This window comes from Sciurus carolinensis, chromosome 10 (assembly GCF_902686445.1).
Source record: "Sciurus carolinensis chromosome 10, mSciCar1.2, whole genome shotgun sequence".
NCBI classification, from domain to species: Eukaryota; Metazoa; Chordata; class Mammalia; order Rodentia; family Sciuridae; genus Sciurus; species Sciurus carolinensis.
The window spans coordinates 134,070,397-134,093,985 of record NC_062222.1 but is presented as its reverse complement, the minus strand read 5'-3'; the positions used below and the strand labels follow the sequence as shown (position 1 = coordinate 134,093,985).

Sequence of the window (23,589 nt, the reverse complement as noted above, 5' to 3'; positions counted from 1 at the left end):
CTCCAAGCTGCCTTTGGCCATGTGGACACAGAGAGGGCTCACTGGCTGTTTGCTAGCTCGCCGCCTTAGAAGCCAGCAGTCTCTTTATCCTGAGTATTTCAGAAGTCTCAGTTCTGTCTTACAGAACCGTCGCTAAGGGGGTTATAGTGTGTGGACGCTCACATTCCATGTCTCTCTGATGCCTCCAAAATCTCTGTCTTACTGTTTTTTTATTGTTGTTGTTAGCCATCAAAACTCTTTCCAAATAAGTAAAAACAAAAGCTATGTTCCCTAATGCAGAGAAAAAGCACGACTTTAACAGTGGATCCTTGGAGCAAGGTCGGGCTGCGAATGGCAGCACACACAGGTCACACTGCCTCCCGTCGTTTTCCTAGAGTTGAGCCGACGCTTGGAGAGAAAACTGCTTCGTGGGACTCGACTTAAGCATCCAACACCAGTGGCAAGATAAAACATATCACCAAATAAAACACAGGTTCACTTCCTTCATCCAAGTTCGTTAGGACCCGGAATTCAGATTACTGTGGTCACGTGAAATAATAAGGCACACATTCTATATACTCTGAAATGTCCCCAGCTAGGTCCGGAGCCACCCTGGTCATCAAATGCACTATTTTTGCAGTAAATCATGTGGAGAGCCTTACTCTGAGGGATGAAGGAAGAATATACAAAGCCACCTCACACAGTTCAGACTTGGCTCCCACGTTAGTTACCAAGGTCTTCCGGCATTTCAAAGCTTTTTGCCTTTGACATAATGGCAGAGGAATGGACAGCCTTATTTTAGTAGTAACTTTACAACACTGCAATTCTGAAGAAAATTTAATAATGCAGGGCAATGGCTCATAAAATACGATAGTATTATTAAGTGGATGACTGAAAACAGTGTGGAGTTTTAAAGTTTCTAAACTTTTAAAACCTTTCATGTTGAGATAGAAAAATGATGTATCTGAAGCCAAGTCATGGTTGTTTCTGAGTTTTAGGGTAATCGATGATTTACATTTTCTTCTTTGTGCTTTTGAAAGTTTTCTAAAATTTCCACCAGGATTAGAAATAAATTTAACAACAAACAAAGCTAATTTACTTTTATACCTTCTCAGCATATTTAAAAGTGGGCACTTTGGGGGCACTTGTCTGGGATGTAGAGAAGTGTCTACTCTCCAGAGGGTTCTGGCCAGGGTAGAGTGTGGCTTAGTGGAAAGGACCTGGAAACAAGGTTTTAGTGACCTTGTCTCTAAACCTCTGCCTCTAGGGTCTTATGGGTTCTGTCCATACTAAAGAAGACACACTGGAAACCAAACCCCAGTGTGGAGCAGGGCACATGCAGGTCTGTCTCCTCATCTCTTACAGCCCTGAGCTATTCCAAGGAACAAAGCTTTATGCATTCAGTGGATGGTTAGGGAAGCTGTGCATTTTGTTGCCCAGAGAGTCAATGCAAAATAGTCTGTTAATTTCAGAAGCAATTTAGAATAATGACATCCAGGCCCCTTCTTAATTCTTGTGGAGTTTCCCCATCATTTTCTACATAATAACAAAATGATTTGTTAAACATACGGCTCGCACTGTCTGAGGGCAGAGTCTAGATCTTCATCATTTTAAGTGCGGCACCTTGCTCAGTGCCTGACTTGATGTATATGTTATAATAAATGCTGTGGGCAGAGCTGATGCAATTAAACACAAGAATGTGTGCAGATTCTTCTCATTGTATGTATATATACCTATGTATGTAAAGTGTGTGAGTATATTTGCCTGTGTAAATATATAGGTATGCTCACAGATATGCACGCGTGAGTGTAGATGTATATAGGATCTATTTCTGTTTCGTGCATTTGTATTCATTAATTCACTATTAAAGAGCCTAACTGGAGATATTGAGATGGTTTAAGTGTGGCTCAACCCTCGTCACCAGGGTGATGGTGTTGAGGGTGGGGCCTTGGAGAGGTAATGAGGGGTGGAGCCCTCAACAAGAGCTCTTGTGTCCTAGGAGCTCTCGGAGTCATGTTTCCTCCCACATAAGGACACAGAAGGTGCCATCTGTGATCCAGGGAGTGGACCCTCACCAGACCTTCCTCTTGGAATTTCCAAGGTTCCAGAACTACAGAAAATACATTTCTGTTGTTTATGAGTTACCTGGTCTAAGGTATTTTGCTACAGCAACCCAGGCAGACTAAGACAGATAACAAGGAATTAGTCATGGTCACAAAAGACCTTCAGGATTCCAGTGATAGAATGGTAGGAAATTCCAGGCACAGAATTGTAGGACATCATTCCTCAACCCTGGCTGCTCACAGACCCAGTTGAGCATTAAGAAAATAAGAAGATGACCTACAGGGGTTCTGACTTCTTTGGCCCAGGAAAGGACACTGAGATGGTTCTCTGTCCAGAGGTTCCCTGGTGACACTAATGTTCTGCTGGACTTAGAATCTGCAGCCTTGTATCAATAGTGATGATTGTCACCGAGGAAGGAGGTGCTGCCCCAAAGGCACATCCCCTGCCTATGGGGTAGGGAGCACGCATTTCCAAACAGCACTCACACCACGTCTGACGTGTGGCGCCTCCCCTGAGTCACACCCTGGCCACTGCTGCAGATGCTCGTCCAGCGCGTGGGGAGGGAAATACTTCTAGGATCCTCTGCTCAGGTTTTGTTGCATCTAGGATTCAGTGGGGGGCTGATGAAAACACAATCTGATTCAGCATCTGGGCTGGACTCTGCATTTCTTTCTAAAATTTTTACAGGCTGCATTTTGATTCATTGTACACAAATGGGGTACAACTTTTCATCTCTATGGTTGTCAGGGACCAAGAAGAAGTTCTCATTCTGAGGACGTTCTGACCTTTATGATAGGCAGCAGCCCAGGGAGCATTTTGCGGTTGCCTCCCCTGTACAAACACCCTGCAGCTGAAGGCTGACGGATTCCCGGAGCGCGCCCCCTCCCCACTCCCGGCTGATAGTTCTGCCTATGGCCCGCCGGCGTGAACTTGCACCTTATCAGGAGCCCAAAAGAAAAACACAGCCAACCAGCCTGTGTCTCATCATGTCCCTCATTCCCTCAGCATAAATATCCTTGAGAACAATAAAAATTTGCAGCTTGATCAGAATTCCTGTCTTGCTGTCACTCCCTGTGTCTCTTGTCCCTTCATTCCTTCTCTCTTAGGTTTGCCGTCCTGCGTTGATGTCCCGCGGGTCGGGACATATGGTTGTGCACGATGTAGGTTCACACCATTCGTGTAATCATTCATGTGCATAGGATGATGATGTCTGTCTCAGGCCACCGTCTTGCATGCCCCTGCCCCCTCCTCCCTCTCATTTCCCTCTACATAATCCAAAGTTAAAATACAAAGAACCCAATCAACAAATGGGTCAAGGAACTGGATAGACAATTTACAGAAGAAGATATACAGGTGATTAATAAATAAATGGAAAAGTGTTCAACATCTCTAGTAATTAGAGAAATGCAAATTAAAACAACTCTAAGATTTCATCCTATTCCATCCAATTAGAATGGCTATTATTAAGAACACAAACAATAATAGATGTTGGAATGGATGTAGGGGAAAAGGCACACTTTTACATTGCTGGTGGAGTTGCAAATTGATACAGTCACTCTGGAAAGCAGTGTGGAGATTCCTCAGAAAACTTGGAATGGACCCACCATTTGACCCAGCTATCCCGCTCCTCGGCTTATACCCAAAGGACTTAAAATTAGCATACTACAGTAACGCAGTCACATCAATGTTTAAAGAAGCTCACTTCACAATACCTAGATTGTGGACTCTGCATTTCTAAGAAGCCCTCTGGGTGATGCTGCTTTGACAAAATTCCACATTGCTAAACGTGCTGGGCAGGAGATCATGGCGGTTGAGGATAACAACTTACTTTTCATTTATGTGGTACTGGTGTGTCTTTCTCTTTAGTGTGTGTGTATGTTGGAGAGCTTTTTCATTTTAATGTTTCTGTTTCATTTAGGAATGGGTTATGTTATGGTTTAGATATAGTGTCCCCTAAAACTCACATGTGAGACAATGCAAGAAGGTTTGGAGGAGAAAGGATTGGATTCTAGCCTTAACCTAATCAGCGGATTGATCTCTGATGGTACCTGAAAGCAGGTGGGGTGTGGCTGGAGGGGAGGGGAGCATTAGGGGCATGGCTTTGGGTTATATATTTTGTATCTAGAGAGTGGAGTCTCACTGTGCTTTCTGATCACTATGTGAGCTGCTTCCCTCAGCCACTCTTTCCCACTGTGAATTCAGCCTCAACTCCAGCCCCAAGGAATGGAGCTGGCCTTCTAGGGACTAAGGCCTCTGAAACTGTGAGTCCTCAAATAAACTTTTCTTCTTCCACGATTGTTCTGGTCAGATCCTTTTTGACACAGAAGCAAAAATGTTGATGAAAACAGTTAGCAAGCTATTCCACATGGCTTGGTGACCTGAGGGTGCATTAAGAAGAACGTGAAGATGCGTTTGGGTTTGATGGGGTGGGGACAAGGGATGCTCTGAGCTTTGGGAAGAATAAGTGTTATTCTCTGAGGCAGCTTCTAACGTGGAGGTACACTGAGACAGGGAGATATGTAGGCTCTGCGTTGGCTCATCCCAAGAGGAGAAAACTGAAGTACGTGATGATGGTTCGGCTGGCCCTCTAGTCTATGGATTGGAGTGATCTAAAGTTGACACCATGATGCTACCCTTCAGAAAGCTTGAGAAACAGCCATGGCCAAGAGGACAAGTGTCTGTCATAGACATGAGGGGGACCTCTTCACTCTACAAGAAGATCACTGCCTCAGAGTGACCTCAACAAAAGACATACGAGGCAAGACCCAAGGGCAGGGAGTCTCAAGTGCGAAGCCAGGTGGAAGCTCATAGCAAGCATGGCAGGATTGTCGGGCACCACACACTGCCTTCAAAGAGGGCTCCGGGGCCGAGAATAAAGCCCATGGTAGGGTGTTGCATGTGGCTCTAAACAAGCTCGTTTGAGTTCCTGGTACTCGTGAATATGACCTTATCTGGAGAAAGGGTGTTTGCAGACATAATTAAGGATTTTGATATAAAATCATTCTGGATTATCCAGGAGAATCCAGGTGAATTTTAGACAGCAAGTGTCTTTATAAGAGGCAGGCAGAGGTGGGTTTAAGACAGGAAAGAAGATGACAAATCCACAGAGGAGAAGCTCATGTGTACCTGGCCTTAAGCCAAGGAGCTGGAGGAGGCAGCAAGGACTCCCCAAAAGCCTTCAGGGCCAGCAGGCCCTGCTTGATCTTGGTGTTGACCTGGAGCTTCCAGAACAGTGGGAGGATCCATTTCTGTCCCTTTATGCCATGCAGATGGTGGGAGCTTGCCACAGCAGCCCTAGGACTCTGGTGCGCCTGCCTTGCGACCTCTCCCATGGCCGCCGACCTCAATCGCGTGTATGATAACGCAGCTGCTGCTCGCCACGCTCAGCCCCAACTACCCGTGGGTCAGCCCCTGCGCTGAGTTGCCACGATGGACCAGCCCACCCAGCTGACGGCAGCCTTGCCTCCCTGCTCGCGCCTTTTCCAGTTCCCGCCACGGTGGGATGGCGGAAGCGGCACTGTGTTTGGAGCTGCACTTGCGTCCATCACTGAATTCTGTGCCATCCCAGCCGAGTCACCGGGACCAGGAAGCCGATGCCCGGGAGAGCCAGGGGTGCCTGCCCTCCCCACCCAACCCTGCCTAAGGACCAGAGAGGGAAGGGTCGCTGCGCCCGGGCCAGAGGCCACGCTGCGTGAGCTTGACTGACCATGCGAGCCCACCTGTGGCCTGCGCACCAGTGAGCTCCCTCTGTTCTTCAGGCACCAGGAGGGTCTCAAGCTCCAGCTTCCCCATCCTGTGGGCCTGACTGTGGGTCACCTTGACACTGCGGGCCGCTGTGGATGGTCATGATGCTGGGGCTGCTGTGGTACCCGCTGTTCCCTCTGTGTCGCTCAGGACCCTGGCCCTCTCACCCTGTGCTGCCCCCCAAGCTCTCTCTAGGACCTGGGGTCACTTAGAAACCAGGTGTTCTTCCTCCACCAGGCCGGATCCCACTTTCCAAAGGGCTAAGTGCCTTTCTGACTATCCCAATGTCGCGCGGCTGGGAAGTGACAGGCCAGGGATGTAAGTAGGGTGCTTGTCTCTGGCACCCACATTCTGTCTGGTGCAGACACTTTGCTTCCATCTCACACCAGAGGGGAACAACAGTGCTACCTAACCCAGTGGCCAATAAACAAAGCAAATGAATAGGTAAGTAGGCTAGTTTTAGAGTTCGTACGCCAAATTTTCTCAATTTAAAGTTTCGTGGTTTTTTTTTTTTTTTTTTTTTTCATTATAAATGCTCCTTAAACCTTGGAGGTCTGCTCTTCTGACTAAATTCATAAACATCAAGTATGGATGGCATTTTTCCTGAATCAGGTGTGTGTTTAGTTATCCAAACCAGTCGCATCACATGTTCTGAGTGTCCATGGGAGAAAGCTGGACCCCAGGTTTCCTCTCATGGAAACGAGGGTCTGAGCTCCTAGTGTTTCCTTACACAGTCACACAGCTGGGCCTGGAGTGACCTGTGGTATTTCTGGGTGCCCTTCCAGCATCCCCGTGCTGAGCCCCTCATCCCTGCTCCAGCCACACACCCATCCTGGGTCAGAAAAAGTGACCTCTCCAGAAAAACCACCATGACTGGAAAAGGAGTTGTTCGAGCACCAAGCACACATCTGCAGTCCCAGCCGCAGGACATGCCCTTCCCCTGGGGACACGGTGGCACCGGTCCTTAGCACACCACCCAGGCTGTGGCTCCTGCCCCACTAGAAGACAGGAGCCGTACTTACTGACTGCTCATGGTTCTCGGCTCACGGCAAAGAAGAGGGCTCTTCAGCTCAGCCTGTGGAAACAAAAGCACACTCTTTACCTGACACATCACGTTTGAATTCTGTTGAACATGCTACTGTCGCTTCTTGTTAAAGCTGAATGCAGGTGTTGGCTTAGAGGATCTGATGGAAGGAGAATCAGCCCAGGTCAACGAGGGGTTTATTTCTGGAACGGGGTGGAGGAGGGCTTTTCACCACTGCTGAGCTGGCCTCCTTCTGTCAGCGTCCATCCCATCTGCCCTGGGGAGCTGAGCAAACATCCACCGAACCTGCGCTCCCCTGGGTGCTCTGGTGTGCTCCCCTGGGCACCTCAGCACGTTGGCCCAGACTCCGCGGGCTTACCAAGGCATGCGGGAGAAGGGATGCTGTTCATTTCCAAGTGTGACTTCTCTGTGAAATATTTACTGGAAGTTACCTTTATGTAACATAGGCAACAACATTTAATTTGAGTCCTTAATTCACCACAAAGGAGACATTATTAGCCCCTTTGTAAATTAGCAGTAGAGAACTTGGGAACATTCATTAAGGGCTTACGTCTTTTAATCCACTCAAAGTCCCTGGTAGGTATAAGGGGTATTTCCCTCTGTGTCAGGTGGGTCCAGCAAGAAACAGATGGCACCCTGGAATTTCAGAACCGTTGAGTAAAAAGATCCTTTAAAAGGTGTGGGCAGGGCAGAGGGAATCCACAGGGGACGGGGGGATACCTGGAGGTGGTAGGAAAGCGCTGTTATGGGGGCTGGGCCTGGAGGGGGCAGGGAGTGAGTAGTCACTGGAGTCGGAGGCAGGGCTGAGTGGAGAGGAGCTTGGCTCTCAGCTGAGCGAGCACAGGGAGGGAGCTTCGGTGGGTGGAAGGAAAATCCCCATTCAACGTTCTGCCTGCCCTGGATCTCCTACTGCTGCCTCCCGTTGGCCAAACTCGACAGGAAGCCAAGGATATGGAACTACGGAGCATCCTGGGATGCCCAGCTGAGGAAGAGAGTGAATTTCACAGAGAATGAGACCTAGGGAGGTTAAATTATGTGCCCAATATCAGCCATCTGCAATCAGAGTCCCAGATCCTAAGACTCTATTTCCTCACCCGTCAGCATACCCACCATCATCCACCGTTTATCCAACCCCCACTTACTGAAAACAGACTTCGTACAAATATTGTGTCTAATGAGACCTCGTCCCTGCCCTCAAGTCCTCCTAAAACTAAGGAGAGTACAGTTTCTGCATCCTTCTAGGATCAAAGTGCCTTGCAAAATTGATGCATCCCAAACAAAGCACAACAGGTCCTAACTCTGCCTTTAAAAGCAGGAGACTCTTCATGGAGGAGACAGTACTTTGGGTCTTGCTGAATAAGTCAGGTCTTCCAGGCTCAGAGGTAAGGAAGGTGTTCCATGCTGGTGGAGCACCACATGCAGGGCTGTGAGGATGCTAGAATGTTTTGTGCGCCACAAGAGCTCTGCAGGGTTTGGTGGGACCACAGAAGCCAGCCTGTTGGATGTTGGAGGCACGTGGAATGAAGAGGGCCCGTGCATTATGATTGCCAGGGATCATGCGTGTTGAGGGATGGGATTTGGCTGGAGCTCTGTGATCTTGGGCCAGTAACTGTAGCAAAGTTACTGAAGAGATGGACTGACCTCCAGGTCCCCTGACACCCTGTGCATTACCCCATAGCACATCCCTTTGTCTTGTGCTTCTAGCTCTTGGATAGCTGCATGTGCAGAGGCAGGGAACCAGGAGATGCAGGATAGTTCTTTCCATGACTTCCTACCTCAGATCAGTAAGGCAGGAAGGTGGTCATCCCTGACCCTGCCGTCCACTGTGTAGCTTTGAACAGATTACTGGCACTCTCTGGGCCTTGGTTTCTTCATCTGACTTGAGTAGATTGGACCAACAAAACTCTTCCAGCTCAAAGCTTCCACAAAATAGTTCCCTTAAAAAACTACAATCTAGCCACATCTGATAGCAACACAAACTGGTTTTAAAAGTTAAAAATACATCGTTATGTTTCTTACATTTTCTTGTCTTCTCCAGTACAACTCCTAGCAAAGCAAAACTGCAGAGGTCTCTGCCAAATTGCTACCACATAGGAGAGTGGAGAGCAGCTGTGGGGAATCCTTACATTTTGCTTACGTGTAAGCCTTTGCAATTTGATTTGTGACACCTATATTAAAAAAAAAAATTAAAGGAGACCTTCCATTTGGGGCTTTCGAGAGGTTTGAGAAACCTAGAGTATAAGAAGAGTCTTAAATATTTTGAAGAGAACCTGAACGTTACTGGCATTGTAAAAAGCAAAATTTGGGTGTTAGAGACCCATGCCAGAGTCTGTCAGCCATGCAGGTCGTCACCAAGACAGAGTGGAGCTCTCTGCACTGCCCCGTGTCCAAAGAGCACAACACGCTTATCTGACCTCAATCACTTTGTAAAGGATGTGGTGAGAATTTGAATTAGTCAGAAAGAGTTTTGTGCCCACAGGTTTTATGAAGATAATAAAGTACAGAAAATCTAAGGCCCTCCCCCTCCTGACCTGTGCTTTTTCAAAGAGAAAGGATGAGCATGGATCAGCTGCTGCGCCTCTTCAACCCGCACGGTGCAGCAACCCCTAAAGATTGGCATTATCATCTTTATTTTATTCAAAACCAATCTGACATTCACATGAAGTAACTGGCTTGCATGGCACGTGGAACGAGCTGGCACTTCAGTTCCAGGGGCCCTGCCACCTTTGAGTCATGCTTTGGGACAACTGCTTGCTTATTTGGAGCCTGTTTGCTTATCTGTAAAATGCTCTTGTAAGGATCATGTGAGAAAACAAGTGTTCTAAAACAAGAGGAAATGGGGGTTAATATTAACTGGGACTGGAAGAGTAATTAAATGCCCTAGACCACTCCTAGGTTTGCGTCTCCAGGAATGACAGGTGTGTACTGGATATTCATGGGTGCCAGTTGTAGAATTCCCTGGAAGATCTGATTCAGTGTCCTGGGGAGGAGTCCATGTCCAACTATGAAGTGCCTCAGCTAGTACAGACAGGGGCAGGGTGCAGGAAGACAGTAGAGCATGCCGATGTTTCTTATTTTCAGGTGAGATGTCAAACAGCGACACTTTAATTTGCTTTATGTCTCTAGCCCATGCAAACCAGAAATTCAGGAAAAGCCAGTGCTCATAAAGAGCTCTCTTTCCATTTAGAATTATTTCTGAATTGACCTTGAATTAAAAAAAAAAAGTCCACCTCATCCCAATATTCATAAACATGGATGAGAGGGGGAAAGGTTTCATTCTTGGTTTATGGAGACGCTATATATGTGCCTCTTTATGGGACAGATTATGATAACCTGATACACATGTGTGGTGTGCAGTGTTCAAATCAGTGTCCTAATACAGCTCCCCTGCCACTCATCGTTTCTGTGTGTGGGAACGCTTGGGCTCTTCTATTGGGGAGGTTTCTTATTAGGCAGAAATTTCTCAGATCTTATCTGTAGGCAAGGAGGAATTGAAGTCAGGCTCATGAAACTTAAAAGGTAGAGTTTATTCAAGCATTCTGCAATTATTTATTGAGGATCTACTATGTGCTGGGCACATTCCAGATACTAGGAATTAGAGGCCATGGAGAGAGTGCCCTGGGCTCACAGCCTGTGCTCTCCTTGGTGCTGTGAATGGCCACGTAAGAGAGGACCACAGGAGCTGCTGGAACACAGAGGAAGGGTTCCCCGAGTGATCCGCTCAGTCCCTGTGGAGCCAGCTCCTTCCCAGTTCCCCCTGAATTCACCCTGGCCCCAGGTCTGGCGTGATTGTGGGGATAAAGAAGGCAGGCCTTCCAGCTGAGGAGCGGCCCTGGCCCCAGGCTGCAGGTCTTTCTCCAGGGACCTCAGGATCTGCTCAGGCTAACACAGCTGTACATGCTCCTGCCGGGACTCACATCTGGGAAGCAGGGTCCCCCGCAGAGTGGAGAGTCTCACGGTGTTTTCTACCTTCACCTTCTATAGGGTCAGGGCCTTCCTTCCCTTTCTCTCCCTGGTTAGCCACAGTAATAACATGCGAGTCTGGCTTTCCTTGTCAAAGACAGGTGACACCAAGGTGCCAGCCATCTGTCAGTCCTGCTCGTGGAACCCAGATTCACAGCAGGGCACTTGGCACAAAAGATATGTTAGAGTTGGTTTTGCCATGTTGGAGCTGGAAAGAGCTTTTAGGGTCTCAAGAGCAGACCACATCCCACCTTCAGGGACCCACGGTCAGGGAGGAAGCGAACAGGAAGAGACAGAGTCGGGTGGGGTGCAGAGGTGGGAAGGGGCCCTGTCCTCCGAGAGTCCACTTGGAAGAGCTGTCTCTTTTTATGTATTTACCCCATATGGGAGAAGATCACTGCACCGAGCGTCAGATGCCAAAGCAAACGTAGTTACCAGTGCCATCCTGACTGCTAAAATTGCTGACCCAGGCCAAAGAGCCAGCACATGTTCATCATTTATTTTGGATTAGAAATGGAAGCTTTCGTCTCAATAGCAGAGTTCCCACGGACTTCAGGGACTCTAATCTGGGGCTCCTGGGGAACCTTCCTCAAGGTAGGAGAAGGGTCGTGTCAAAGGAGGTGCACAGCATAACCGATGTTCTGCGAGCAGCCTCCTAACTTCAGCATCCATTTTGGTCAAACCATTTTGGTTTTGCAGGTGATGGTCTCAGAGATTATATTTGATTAGCTCATTAAGTTCTTAGTTTGTGGGTCAAAAAAATTTGTAAAGATAATGGATTTGATGGATAAAAACCATTAGTGTATTTTTTTTTTAAGCAGAACACTAGAATTGAGGAAAGAAGGATTTATATGGAAGGATGGTAAAGATTTCTAAAGAGCATGCATTAGATCTATTGTTGAATCCAGGGTGCCTGCTTTTAAGCTTGAAATCTGCCTGGATCCTTAGTGAATGTGTGAGGAGACAAAGACAAATCGTATAAATGGATTGGATTTTGGTGTGGATCTTAATCCGAAAATAATTAATACCCTTATGGTATCATAAGCAGTTTAAACAATTGAAAATGTGTAACACAACAAATCGCGTTGTCTTGTTATCCCTGAGAACTCTTGTTATCCTCTGGGAATTCGCCAATGCTACCAAACTGCGCTTGCAAAGAAACATTTTATCATAAATATTTCTGCTGCATTTTACCTGATCCCAAAATTAATATTTCATGAAGCAAAAACAATGCTTTACAGTAAGGATTTTTTTTTTTTCCTCTCCAACGTTTCTCATTTATTCCTGGAAAATAAAGCTTATAAAAATACTAGCCTCTGCTTATTTGAAACTTTAAGAAACATCATTATAATGATGACAACATACCTGACAAGATAGAGAAAATGACCCAAAGCAAACTACAAGGTGCTGAAGAAAATGTGTGCATCCGTCAGTCAAGAAGGGAAGAGGTAACTGCAGACCCCAAACTGGGTCAAGGCTGAGGATAAGGTCTAAATTAAAGCTTGATGCTTTTTTCTCATTAAAACAGGAAAACAAGAAAAAACTCAATATAGAATACCTCCAACACACATCTGATTCTCTCAACACACACCCTACATACCCTAAATGGTAGAATTGAGGGAGAGAGTAACATCTGTACATTTGGGGAAGCGGCCTGGGGGAGAGAGAGAGAGAGAGAGAGAGAGAGAGAGAGAGAGAGAGAGAGAGAGAGAGTGTGTGTGTGTGTGTGTGTGTGTGTGTGAATTTGTGCACACACATGCAGGAGCTTTCAGTAAGCTTGTTAAAACTAAAACTTCTGCGAGACAGATATTTATTAATTTGGCCACAATTCAAAATGATATGTAATTTTCTTCTATTTTTATATAAAAAATTAGAAAGTCACATTTTAGAGATGCTTTATACTTAGGGAAAAAAAATGCATGCTGATTAGATTTCTAATTCTAACCCTGGTCAGAGCAATCAGCTAAATTTAATTAAATATAAGATTTAATTTTATTGGATTTCCAATGAGTGGAGGCATTTGAAATCAAATGGATTATCATTATAGATTTTTTTTTTTCCCCCCAGGGGAATAGAGAAGTCTGCTTTCACCGTTTTTCTGTTATCAAGTATGGGAGTATTTTAAAAAAATTTTTCAACTTCTTGGTGACAAGAAACTTCCCTAAGTGTCTTAAGACAACATGCATGTCTGTCCATTTGTTAGCTGAAATGACTTTGAAAACACGCCTAATGTATTGATGACATTGGTAGTTTTGGGGCTTATTACTCTTGGAGCATTTTGTTTTCAAAAGTCATTTCCTTCTTCCCTTTGCTACCTGATTCTGCAGAAAGGGTCCCCCTTCTTCCCTGGGAGATTTTCTCTCCCCTTTTATTTGGTGGTGTAGTAAACGAGACCCTGTTTTTATTCTCTCCTTTCTCATTCACCTATTTTGTCTCAGACTCATTTCTTGCTTCGGTCCTACCTTCTTTCTTCTTTCTCTTTCTTCTTCTTTTCATCTGACCTTCCCTCTCTCTGCTTTTATTACTGAAGTTACTTTACTGTGCTGGGAAAATGAGGCAGTAGCAAATATGTACACCACCTCTCATCCACCTATTCATCGTCCAATTGTAGTTTACCAAGTAGATTATAGCCTGGGGTACTTGTTAGAGTTCACCAAGATCTTAACGAAGAAGCTGCTACTTTGGCTTTAGGACTTACCTCCGCCTCGCCCCTATTTTCATTAAGCTTTCATAAATAATGGCAGAATTCCACTGACTTGGGGTGTGACTGCTAGGCCTTGATCAATCAGAACATCCTCACTGTGACTTACTGTCTATAAAGTGATTAATGCATCAGGGTGTTACTAAAATTGTAGGGAAAGAAAGGAACGAAAAGATCGACTAAGATTCAGGGGTTGCTAGACACACACCACAGCTTCCAGACTGGCCTAGGGTCCCGTCAGCTCCACCTGCCCTACAGACAGCTCAAAGTTGATGGCAAAGGCAATGCAGCAATGCATTCTTTCAATACCATTAATTAAGCACCTGCTGTATGCTGGTTGTTTTCTACATCACTGTTTCATGATAAGAGCCCAGAAGAGGTTTGTAAGAAACTTCAAATCCAAAGGGGAAGCAAGACAGTCCAGGTGTTCTAATTAAGACCGGACCAAGAATAGCCTCATTTATGATAGTAATAACTGGTAACAATAATAATGCCATTTACTGCACACCAGAACCCAAGGTAAGGCATTTTTGTTCAATTTAGATTCCATCATGCGGCAACAATCCAAATGACCCAGATTTTTCAATACTGAGCACTTCTGTCATTTGGTTCAGAGAGTCCTTCTGAGCCAAATCTGTCGAGTGAAGAAAACACACAGCATGGATCCCGATGAGATCATCCCTTTCTCTGTGACTTCCAGAACACTTAGAACCTAACTTCTGAATTGAACTGGCTTCAGTGTAATTAACTGTGTCCTTGTCCCTTCTACTCAGGCTCACTCACCTGAGTGAGTGAGATGTGAGACAGGTTTTTAAACCCAGCTGTGCTGAATTGTACACTGAATCGTCCAACTTGAGTCTCAGTTTTTCTGGTCTGACAAATGGGGATATAAATGCTTGCCCTTCCTTGCTCATGGGAATTGAATTTTGAAGACCACTTGAGATCATGTAAGTTAAAGTCCCTTGTAAACTTTAAGCATTATGCAAATATAATTGAATAAGTAATTATTGGGTGATTTCTATGAAATGCTGAGGATCTGAAATTGGCCAAGAAAGTATTCTAAAACAATTTCTATGATTTTCCATGCAATCTTAAACTTTTCAAAGGGTCATCTGAGAAATTTTAAGACACCTACAACGTGATTTTTTTCATGCAAAATCTCTTTAACCACAGAGCTGAAATGTAGGCACTGAAATTCCATTGTAAAGCGAATAAATGAAGTTCTGAGATGTTAAATGACTTGCCTGAATTCCTCCTCTTGAGAGGAAGGTGTCTGAATTCGAACCCATGCTATTTCTCTGACTGGATGGGTGGCATGGTGGAAAGAACTTGGAAATAGAGGAAGGGGAATGGGTGGGGGCAGTGTGGAGATGTTTTATATGAAATGCCCAGATAGGTGGAGCTGACCAGGAGATCCCCAGCCCTGCCTTGTTTGAGGAGTCCTACAAACATCTGTGGTCTATAAACATCTGTGCATAGTCAATCCTGGGTGCCTTCCGAGGCTTCGGCCATCAGTAACTGGGGACACGCAGCTCTTGCAATGACAATTGTGACTCTGTTTACCAAGTATGTCCAAATAGCAATTTAATATCCTGAGAGCAAACATGCCAATCATCAGAACTCACTACTCCAGTCTGCTTGGATGAAGGAGCAACACACGTATGTAAAGGCCGGAATGCTAAGTAGGAGCAACTCCTGAGCCCTTTCAGCTCAGAGTGTCCTGCATGCAAGAATCTACAAGGGTCATGACAATGCAGGTCCTTAAGGAGGCCACAAAGACTTAATCCTCTCAGAGGTGGGGCTGGGCTACCAGCCAGCCTCCTCTACTTTACCTCAAACTAAATTCAACAGAGAACCTACCACGATCAAAGGTTGTGACCCAAACAGATGGTGTTGAATTTTCATGCATGTCCAGACCTTGTGACTCATTTTATCTCACATGGAAACAGTCCTTCCACAATGCCATTGAAACGTGCAGGTTCGTTTCTCATGCTTATGTGTGAAGGAAGCAGTGTTTTGAATAACATCAGCAATACATTTCTCAGAAACCACACATTTTGCTGATCCTTGTGGCACATCTGTGAGTCCCAAGATGCTGTTGGTTAGTTGGAAAGAATGTGATGGCAAAAAAAGCATCAAGAGATAGGATGAAAGGGCTTTTTCCTTGAGACACATTGCACAGCATAGTGAATAGTAAATAATGTATTGCATATTTCAAAATTATGAATAGAGTTCATTTCAAATGTTCTTACCACAAAAATAAGTTACTTAAGGTAAGAGATAAGTTAATTAGCTTGATTTAATTATTTCATGATGCATTCATAAATCATAACATTTCTTTTTACCCCATAAGTGTGTGTACATGTATATACATATCTATAAAACTATTTTGTCAAATAATAATTGAAAATTTAAAAAGAGAAAATTATGGTCTGACCATGATTCTGGACACACCCAACTGGGCATCAGCACCATATAAAAGGTAGGAACTTGGGATTGAGGTGGACCTGGGTGTCATTTGTCTTAATCTCTGATTCACTGTGTGACATGGACAATGTATGGAGTCTCTCAGAACCTCAGTATCCTCTCCTATAAAGTAAAAATAAGGATATCTACTAAAAAGCTGAGAAACAATAAATATTCAATGTCTGACACATATCAGGCCCTCAAATGGCCATCTGCAAATCAATATTATTTGGAGGACATGATTCGAATTAAGCACAATAAATTAGGATGATTCTCAAAGTACTCTATCATGAAAGTAAAAACAACAACAATAGCAAAGATCACAACAAAACCCCCTGGGATAGCTATTGTCCACTCTTCCTTTTTTTCTGGTTATTTTATTTTTTGAACTGTGATACTTGATGCTTCTCAGTTTTAGTGATGACTTGCTTTGCAAAATCACTGAAATTTTGGTTCAGTCTGTTCAAATCTTAGATGTGAGTAGATTCACTACGTATCTCTCTGTTTAATAATTTAATCCCTTTGCACATTCTCTCTTTCCCGTGCTTGGAGGGCTCGGCATAGCCTGGAGGGACTGTGCAGAACTCTGACCGTGGCAGAACGTGGCAGTGGCTTGTGGTGGGACGTAACTGGTTTAGGCAGTCGGATGCAGAGCAGGATGCTGGTACATCTTGCTGTTACGCACCCTGTGACCTCAGGCACAGTGCCGCCCCTCTGCTGTTTACCCATCTGCTGGACCTCTCTTCTGTGTCCACACGGTTGTGTTACCTCTCAAACTCACAGCACCCCACAAAGTGTACTAGTCAACCCAGTTTCAAATTAAAAATCACCAGAAATAGCAAAAGGAAGATCAGAGAGATGCAGCCATTTACCCAAAGCCACACAAGCCACACACTAGATTCATATCCAGTTTTGATTGATCTCAGAGCCCTTTCTCTTCCATTTTACCATGCTGTGCACTGTAATCAACTTCTCTGAGCCTCAGTTTCAACATCTTTTGACTGATTTAATACATGCTCTTCTACTTCATCAGGTTGTTAAGATCATTAAATGAGAAAACATGTCCTCATAGGCTCTGGGGACTGTACAAAGCTATGCAACTGTGGTACATAATGATTCTCTAATGAGATTATTAAAATATTCATACAGTTGTGTGTATTAATAAACTCCACAGTAACTGTGGGCATGTTTTAATGAATAAGGTCAGAGCTGATCTCAGGCAAGGAATGAGAAGTAACAGAGAAATAAGTCAATATTTATTATGTACATACTGTCAAGTTATACTATATTCTATATAATATTTCATTTAAATATCATATTATCATGTCTACATAATTCTCCATACAAGACTTATGTGATCTTGTTCCATTACAAAGATGCTGGAATTCAGGAGCAGAGGTAAAGAAAGATACCTGGTCCTAGTAACAGTTATGATCCTGACAGACTCCGTCAGGCATCAAATCCCAGTCTTCCAAGACAGGAGTTGACTGTCTTGGAACATGAGCAACATGAGCCAGAAATGGGGTCTCCTGATTTTATGGCCTGGGTTGGCCAGATGGTGGAGAAAGTCACAGCTTTTGGTTTCAGTATGGCTTGTTCAGGGAGTCTTCCACAAGGACTCCTTGGAGAGAGGAAGCAGAAGTGCCACCATTAAGATGTCAGATGCCAAAGACCAACCACTCCAGGACTGGGGATTCCACAGTTAGCTCCATGAAGCTGCTAACAAACAGCCCACTAACCCTGTCAATCAGCCTCCAGGGAGAGCCCGTTTAGATTTGAATTCTGGTGCTGAATTCATGACTGTCTTGGGAAACTTGAACATGGTGCTTAGACCCCTTGAATTCTTCATCTATGACCCAGGGAAAATAATGGCGAGCTCTCGAGGTCAGGGGCAAGGTTACACGGGCTCACACTCAGCCTGGCTGGCAGGTGCCAGCTGCCCTTCCTGCGTCTCCAGGGCATATTTATCTTACACTTCTCAGAGACTTTCTGCAGCTTTGCCAATGCTCTGGTAGGTCTCCAATTAGCCAGACCTGCCATGGCCTTCCTGATCCTGAAACGATACTGGACACCCTCACAGGAGCATCAGGCAAGAGACATTGGTGAAGAGCAAAGTGGCCGAGAAGGAACAGCCGTCCGGCCGCAGCACCCTAAATCAGATGGCTCTCTTTCCTCTCTCGCTCGCTACACTTTGTTCTCTCTGGGAAAAACCCCGAGAAGTCTCCTGGCACCACTGGAGGGCAAGCATTTCATCCCCCTCCTATCTTGCCCTTGGGTCCCTGCCGCGGAGAAGGGACGGATGTCTGCCTGATTCCACAGCTACATCTTCCACTGCAAAGCCCAAAGAGAAACATGTTCACTCAGGAAGGTAGAAAATGCCTTTCCCTGGGGCCCCAGGAGTCAGCCTCCGCTTTAAGCGACTTCCTTTGACTTGGGACTGCCTTCCCAGGGGGCTGTGCTAATGAAGGTCATCCAGGAAGCCTGCGACCTGCCTGTCTTTAGGCTTTAGCAGTACACGGGTTGGGGATCCAAGCTCTGGGAAGAGCAGTCTTTTAAGTTTGTATGGGTGGGGATCTTGAACCCTTTCCCTGCAAGATGAAGGGGGCTTTAGGATCCTGGCCAAGGAAACCAACTCCCTCTAATGCAATTGATGCTATAGAGAAGGCCCAGAATCTCAAGTTAGGGAAGCCTTTCCTTAGGATGTGGCTCTCTTTCCTGAGGATCATTTACGGTGGGGAGATCACCAGAGTCCCCCCCTCAGAAGCAGCTGGCCTGTTTGCTTTACCTGAACAGCCTGCATGGTGCCAAAAGCCCAGGACGGCGGTGACCGTGTCCCGTGACGGGGCCCTCGTACTGCACAGCGGAGAGCCCAGGGAGCTGGGGGTCCTCGGGGCGGGGGTCCGGATTGTCCTCAGGGCTGCGCAGCGTCCTTCTGCAGAAGCCTTCTCACTTGTCCGTCTTAGTTTTGGTTTCCTGTGAAATGAGGCCACAGGCCTGGGGAGGCGTGACCTGTGGGCAGGCAGGACTTCCTCCCCGTGAGATGGAGATGAAGTGCCACATACGAAGGTGTGAGAGGCGGCACTGTCCCAGCCCAGAGCTGTCCCGTCAGTCACACAGCGGCCTTGGGTGACGCTTCACAGTCACCAGAGTGCCTTAAAGCAGACTGCTGGGCAGCATTCACAGCTAACAGGGGCTCTGTTGGTTCCTCCATGTGCAAACTGCACTTGACCACCCTGCGACTCAGTGGCTTCCTGAGCGTCCAGGATGCATGCCCGGGCCCTTCAGAGAGGACACACAGGCCTGGTTCTTCTTCTTGTTGTGTTCATTACTAGTCACGAACACATTGGGCAAATTGTCATTTATTTCTCAACTAATTCCCTTGTCTATGATAGAGGGATAGCGATACTTATATTTCAGAATTATTGCAGCAATGAACACAGTGATGTCAATAAATTGTGTAGCAATATGTTCAGCACAGACTAGGTGCTTGAGGCACTTTGAGTTCTTTCTGCCTAACTTGGTATCTAAGGGGGTCCTCACCTGGGCCCTTGGTCCTCTTCTGGGTACTTGTCACTCCACACTTTGGTTTTAGATAAATTGATGTTATGGATGTTGAATTACATAATAAACCCCCAGATATTTATAATGAATTGAAAGAAGCTTCACTTGTTGGGTAAATAACTCTGGGTTGGTTTTGAAAGGTGGCATGAAACTAAGCCGTCCCTGAACGTGAATTGTGCCGGGTACTCGTGTGCTAAGCAACATAGGAGCATTTTCCTTGTAAGCTGGCTGAGCAAGTAATCTTACTAGTAACCATGTGATAAAGCATTTTTAATCACATTTTTTGGGGGCATACTGGGGTTTGAACTAAGGGCACTCGACCTCTGGGCCACATCCCCAGCCCTATTTTGTATTTTATTTAGAGACAGGGTCTCACTGAGCTGCTTACTGCCTCACTCTTGCTGAGGCTGGCTTTGAACTCCCCATCCTCCTGTCTCAGCCTCCCGAGCCTCTGGGATTACAGCGCCATCGCATGTGTCACTGCGCCCGGCTTTCATCACATTTTGTGATTGTGAAAACACAAGCCTAGATAGAGTCAAGTATTTATTCATTTTACCAATTAGTGTTAGTGCTGCCCTCGGGGCTTAATGCAATAGCCATGTCATCAGTTCACCCATGTGTGGGTCGCTTGGTCAGTTATTGTGGTCTGGACCCTTATCAATTTGCTAGTGTTCCCATAACACAGTCCTATACCCTGGTGACTGCAATAACAGAACTTTGTGGTCACAGGGTTCTGGAGACTGGAGTCTGAGATTCAGCGGTCGGCAGGAATGTCCCTGCTGAGGGCCAATGGAAGGTCTGTCACACGTGTCTTCTAAACTGGTAGGCGGCTGTCTTTCTTCAGTTTCCTTTTTTTTTTTTTAGTAATTAAATGATTATTTATTATGGAAACATGCCACGTTTTACCCTCCTCTTTCTTCTAGTTCAAGATATGCTTTTTAAAATTTTTAAATTTGTTCTAGTTAGTTATACTTGACAGTAGAATGCATTTATGCATTTTGAGAAATCATACATAAATGGCATATAATTTCACATATTTCTGATTGTACATGTTGTAGGATCACATGGGTCATGCAGTCATACATGTACATGAGGTAATAATGTCTGTTTCACTCTACTATCCTTCCTACCCCCATCCCCCTTCCCCTCTACCTAATATAAAGTAATTCTATTCTTCCCTAATGCCACCCCCCACCTTATTGTGAATTAGCATCCACATATTAGAGAAAACATTTGGTCTTTGTTTTTTGGGTTTGGCTTTTTTCACTTAGCATGATATTCTCTAACTCCATCCATTTACCTGCAAATGCCATAATTGCATTCTTCTTTAAGACTGAGTAATATTCCATTGTGTGTGTATATATATATCACATTTTCTTTATTCATTCATCTGTTGAAGAACACCTAGGTTGGTTCTACATAGCATTCTCTTTCTCTGTGTCGAGTTTCCCCTTCTTGAGAGGACACAGTCATGTTGAACTAGCGTCTACCCTGTGGTCTCATTTTAACTGGGCCTTTCCAAAGAACCTGTCTCCACCTAAGGTTCCATTCTGAGGTTCCAGGACTTCCACATGTGAATTTAGAGAGGATACCATTCACACCACAGCATGTGGTTGGGTCTGCGCTGAGGGGCTGGTGGGCACCTGGATGATCCAGGATTGTCACATTCCCACCTCTGTTGGTGGCAGAAAATCAGCCAGGTGCCTCAGCTCTCCACCACAAGGTTGCTCATCCTGCAGCAGGTCCACCCAGGCTCATTTTCACGGTGGACTTGGAACTCTATGCAGAGGGATCACCATGGGCACCTCCTGTGCCGTCTCGGAGACATCTTGTTTGCTAGGGTCACACTGGCCAAATGCAGCTCCTGGTTTTTATTCATCCTGGGTGAATGCATGAAGAGACCTCTCTAGGGGTTGGATGCAGAAGAGTAGATTGTCGTCTTTTTTGAATAATAACCTAAAAACTGGTGGTCATGTCTGGTCAGTGGCTGGAGTGTAGAGATATTCCAAGTCCGATTTTACCAAGGAAGAGTTGGGACAGTTTGGTAGAGTGAGAGTGGTTAGTAGCATAGGTGGCATTAATAGCTTCTCTTCTGGACTATCATGCATGCGTCATTTATTATCTATTAAATATTTGTTATATATCCAGCACTCAGTAGGTACTAAAAATACCACTGGGTGAAAGACATACCTAATCCTTGTCCTTGGAGTCTGGAGGAGTTAAAAATAAATGAACAAACTTCACAAACGTGTAGAACTACCAGCTGTGATAAATGCTAGAGTTGGGTCTGCTCGGACGTTCATTCACCCCTCTACCTACGATCTGCCAGGCTCTAGGCTAGGTGTGGGGATATTGAGTGGGGAAGAAAAATGACTTCTCTGTCCTCGTGGAGATTAGACTCTAGTGGGGTGAGAGGGATTGGACAGGAAATGATGGTCAAGATGTGCATGCGGTGGGATGGGAACCAAGAGGGCTCCGGAGTGGGGGAGAGGCTGGTGCCTCCCCTGCCTCGCTTTCAGGAAGGCCTTCCCTGGGGAGGCGACGGAAAGCTGAGGTTCATAGGATGAGTGGGGATTTGCTAGAGCGAAAGAGGGGGAAAGAAAGAAAGGAATGGAGGGGTGAAAGAAGGAAGGAGGGTAAAGGGAGAGGGAAGGCAGCAGGCCAGGGCAGAGGAGGACGCAGGGAGGGACTCGGTAGGGCGTCACGGGGACATCAGGGCCCAGGGAGCCTGTGGAGGGCCTGGCGGGAGAGGGAACTCACTGGAGGAGCCTCCCTTCGGCAGAAGGTGGCTGGGTGCGGAGAAGGCAGGAGAGCCGGAGACCCAGGCCTCGCGCTTGCCAAGTCCACGGCCAGCCACCCGCTGGTCCACCCGACTTCTTCCTCTTGCCTGCTGTCTGCCCCACATTCCACGATGAGACAGGCCCCTGGTTTGTCTGCTCTTGGGTGGAGGTTCATTTTGTGTCGATTCCTTCACAGACTCTGCCTCTCACCCTGCTCACTCCACCTCCCGCCTGCACAGCCCAGGGACCTTGAGTCATAGGACCGCATTCCGGAACAATCCGTAGGTGTCTGGTTCTGACAACCAGGTTACCATTGTCTAGGTGTCTTGCTGAGAGGCCACCTGGCTGGGGCCAGGCACTGGGCTGTCCTGTGGGCAGCGTGTAGCACAGGAACCACAGCTTCTGTTGGAGGAGTGACGGAGGGCTCCCATCCTTCCCTCCTGCAGGGTCCAGCTCCGTGCTGGGCATGAGGGTCACAACAGCTCCTTTGTTTCCCTGGGCCTCCCTTGCAGTGCCCCTGGAGATTTGGGGTCACCCGTCACCACCGGTGGATGAACGATAGACTGCTTCTGTGCATGAAGTATGTGTGGTGTGTGCAGAGCGGGTGGGTCTGAGTTTGACCTGCTGAGCTTGTTGCTTTTACTTTCTGGCTAATTCATTTGGGACATGAAACTCTTGAGTAGGTCAGGCAGAAGAATTACAGGGAGAAGAAGAAAGAAGGAGGAGGAAGAGAAGGAGGAGGCGGAGGAGGAGGAGACCACCAAACAAGACATTTAGGAAAATCATATTCAGGTTGGGTCACTGTTTTGGGGACGGCTGGGAAAGGAAGATGTTGACCCTTCACGTCCTCTTGGGAGGCTGCAGCGTAAGGTGCGTCAGCTTTGGGTTACACTGGTTTAGGTCAAACCCTGCCCAGCTCCACTCACTGAATGCATTTAGGTAAGTTATCAAAACTAATGGATTTTCTCATCTCTCATCTTTATGAAGGGTGGGTGGACACTACCAGCCTCCCAGCATTAATAAAGGGATGAAATTCTGAAATCGTCTTGCAGGCAGAGGTAGACGCACACAATAACAACCTGGAGTTCATTCAAACAGGATATCTTTGCATTTTGTTTTTCAGCTTCTGTGAGTTTTATGCACATGAAGAGAAACTGACATTGTAATCTATACTTTAAAAATTATTTTATTTTTAGCCTTTTAATTTTGAAATGATTCTAGATTCACACAGAATGCAGGGGGAGTAGAGAGTGCCCGTGTAGCGCCTCCTGCCGGCTCCTCCCGGG

At 46.0% G+C, this 23,589-nt stretch overlaps 1 protein-coding gene across 1 annotated transcript in view; it reads right to left on the bottom strand.

Annotated features, from left to right (window-relative positions):
* The window catches only part of Clnk (cytokine dependent hematopoietic cell linker), a 159,107-nt gene extending 140,205 nt beyond the window's left edge, over positions 1 to 18,902 (bottom strand). The window contains exons 1-2 of the mRNA XM_047566051.1: positions 18,748 to 18,902; positions 6,810 to 6,862 (exon numbers count right to left, since the gene is read on the bottom strand). Coding sequence (XP_047422007.1) covers positions 6,810 to 6,862; positions 18,748 to 18,762 — 68 coding nt within the window. The 5' untranslated portion in view covers positions 18,763 to 18,902. The remainder of the gene's footprint in view (positions 1 to 6,809; positions 6,863 to 18,747) is intronic.
* Positions 18,903 to 23,589: the final 4,687 nt, after the last annotated feature.